Source organism: Chinchilla lanigera, unplaced genomic scaffold (genome assembly GCF_000276665.1).
Source record: "Chinchilla lanigera isolate Chin_1 unplaced genomic scaffold, ChiLan1.0 scaffold00032, whole genome shotgun sequence".
Lineage (NCBI taxonomy): Eukaryota > Metazoa > Chordata > Mammalia > Rodentia > Chinchillidae > Chinchilla > Chinchilla lanigera.
Genome location: NW_004955433.1, coordinates 23438051 through 23439372, shown reverse-complemented (window position 1 = coordinate 23439372; position 1322 = coordinate 23438051). Strand labels below are relative to the sequence as shown.

Sequence of the window (1322 nt, the reverse complement as noted above, 5' to 3'; positions counted from 1 at the left end):
GGAGGGGGCGGACACGTCAGCCCCCGCATTGGCTTGGGCTGGAGACGGGGGCGGGACATGGCGGAGTTGGGGGCGGGCAGAGGTTTAAATAAGCCACTCTGGAGCTAGGACCCAGAGCCCACCTAGGAAACTGCAGAGAAGGAAGGTGGCAGCTGCAGTAGCAGCGAGGGTCCGACTGTCTGAACCCGGACTGCGAGTGGATTGCATCTGAGCCCTCCGTGGTCTATATCTGAGTCCCCGTCGTAGTCCTGAAGGTGCCTGTGTGTGAGTGGGTGAGTGTACAGATGGAGGGCCGCACCCTCCATGGATGAATGGGCCTGCCCCAGATGGGGCACAGATTAGGGTGCAAAGACCCTGTGGCTGCGAGTAAGTTTCGGCCCGGGTCCCTTCTCCCTGTGACTTACGCGGCCATCCGGGTCTCTGGTCCCTCAGACGGCAGATCCGTCGGGATGACCCTGAACGGCAGTGGCGCCCGGGGCACAGGCGGGAGCCGCGCGGGCACAGACCGCGAGCGACGTCGGGGCAGCACCCCTTGGGGCGCGGCGCCCCTGATGCACCGCCGCAGCATGCCCGTGGATGACCGCGACCTGCAGGCGGCGCTGACTCCTGGCGTCAGGGGTGCGGGCTTGGCTGGCTCCAGCAGTGCGACCCAGGGTGCCAGGCTGGACTGGGCAGAAGGCTCTTCGGATTCGCTCAGCTCAGGAGGCAGCAGCTCCGAGGAGAGCATATACAAAGTGCTGCTGCTGGGGGCCTCTGGCGTGGGCAAGAGCGCCCTAGCGCGCATCTTTGGTGGTGTAGAGGACGGCCCTGAAGCAGAGGCTGCAGGTAAGGGGACAGGCTGTTCAGGGCAGGGAAAAATCTCACGATTACTAGGAAGGAAGGAAAGGAGTGTAGTGAGGCTAGGAGCTGGACTGAATGGGCAACACCACGGTATTCCAAATGCACTTTCAGAATCATGCCTCTGCCTTCCCATTTCAAGATGGGGAAACTAAAGGAAACGGGACACCACCCCTACACCCCACGTGCCCAGAGGACCCGAGGCTTGACTGTGACTGCTCTGTGGCATTGGGGTTGGACGTCCCTGTCTGCTGGGGTTGGCAGAAACACATCAGAGGGAGTGTCTAGGAGTGGAGCCCTAGGTGGCTAAGCCCCCTAAAGGTTGTGGCAGTCACTGTTGTAATTGAGGACACTTTGATCAGAGTCACCTTGGGGCCAGGCAGCAGGGAGGCAGGGAGCACTGGAGTGGACCCCAGGACACTGCTATCTTGGGGACCCGTGGGAAGGTCAGGCCCACCATGCCCTGCGCTCCCCAGCCCCCAGCA

At 62.4% G+C, this 1322-nt stretch overlaps 2 protein-coding genes across 2 annotated transcripts in view; one reads left to right on the top strand and one right to left on the bottom strand.

The window, feature by feature from the left end:
- Positions 1 to 1322, bottom strand: part of LOC102017153 (acylcarnitine hydrolase-like) — a 51740-nt gene that overhangs the window by 49840 nt on the left and 578 nt on the right. The gene's annotated exons all lie outside the window — the stretch shown is intronic.
- The window catches only part of Rrad (Ras-related associated with diabetes), a gene marked incomplete in the record, with an annotated part of 12837 nt that continues 11793 nt past the window's right edge, over positions 279 to 1322 (top strand). The window contains 2 exon segments of the mRNA XM_013516112.1: positions 279 to 989; positions 1196 to 1322. Coding sequence (XP_013371566.1) covers positions 312 to 989; positions 1196 to 1322 — 805 coding nt within the window.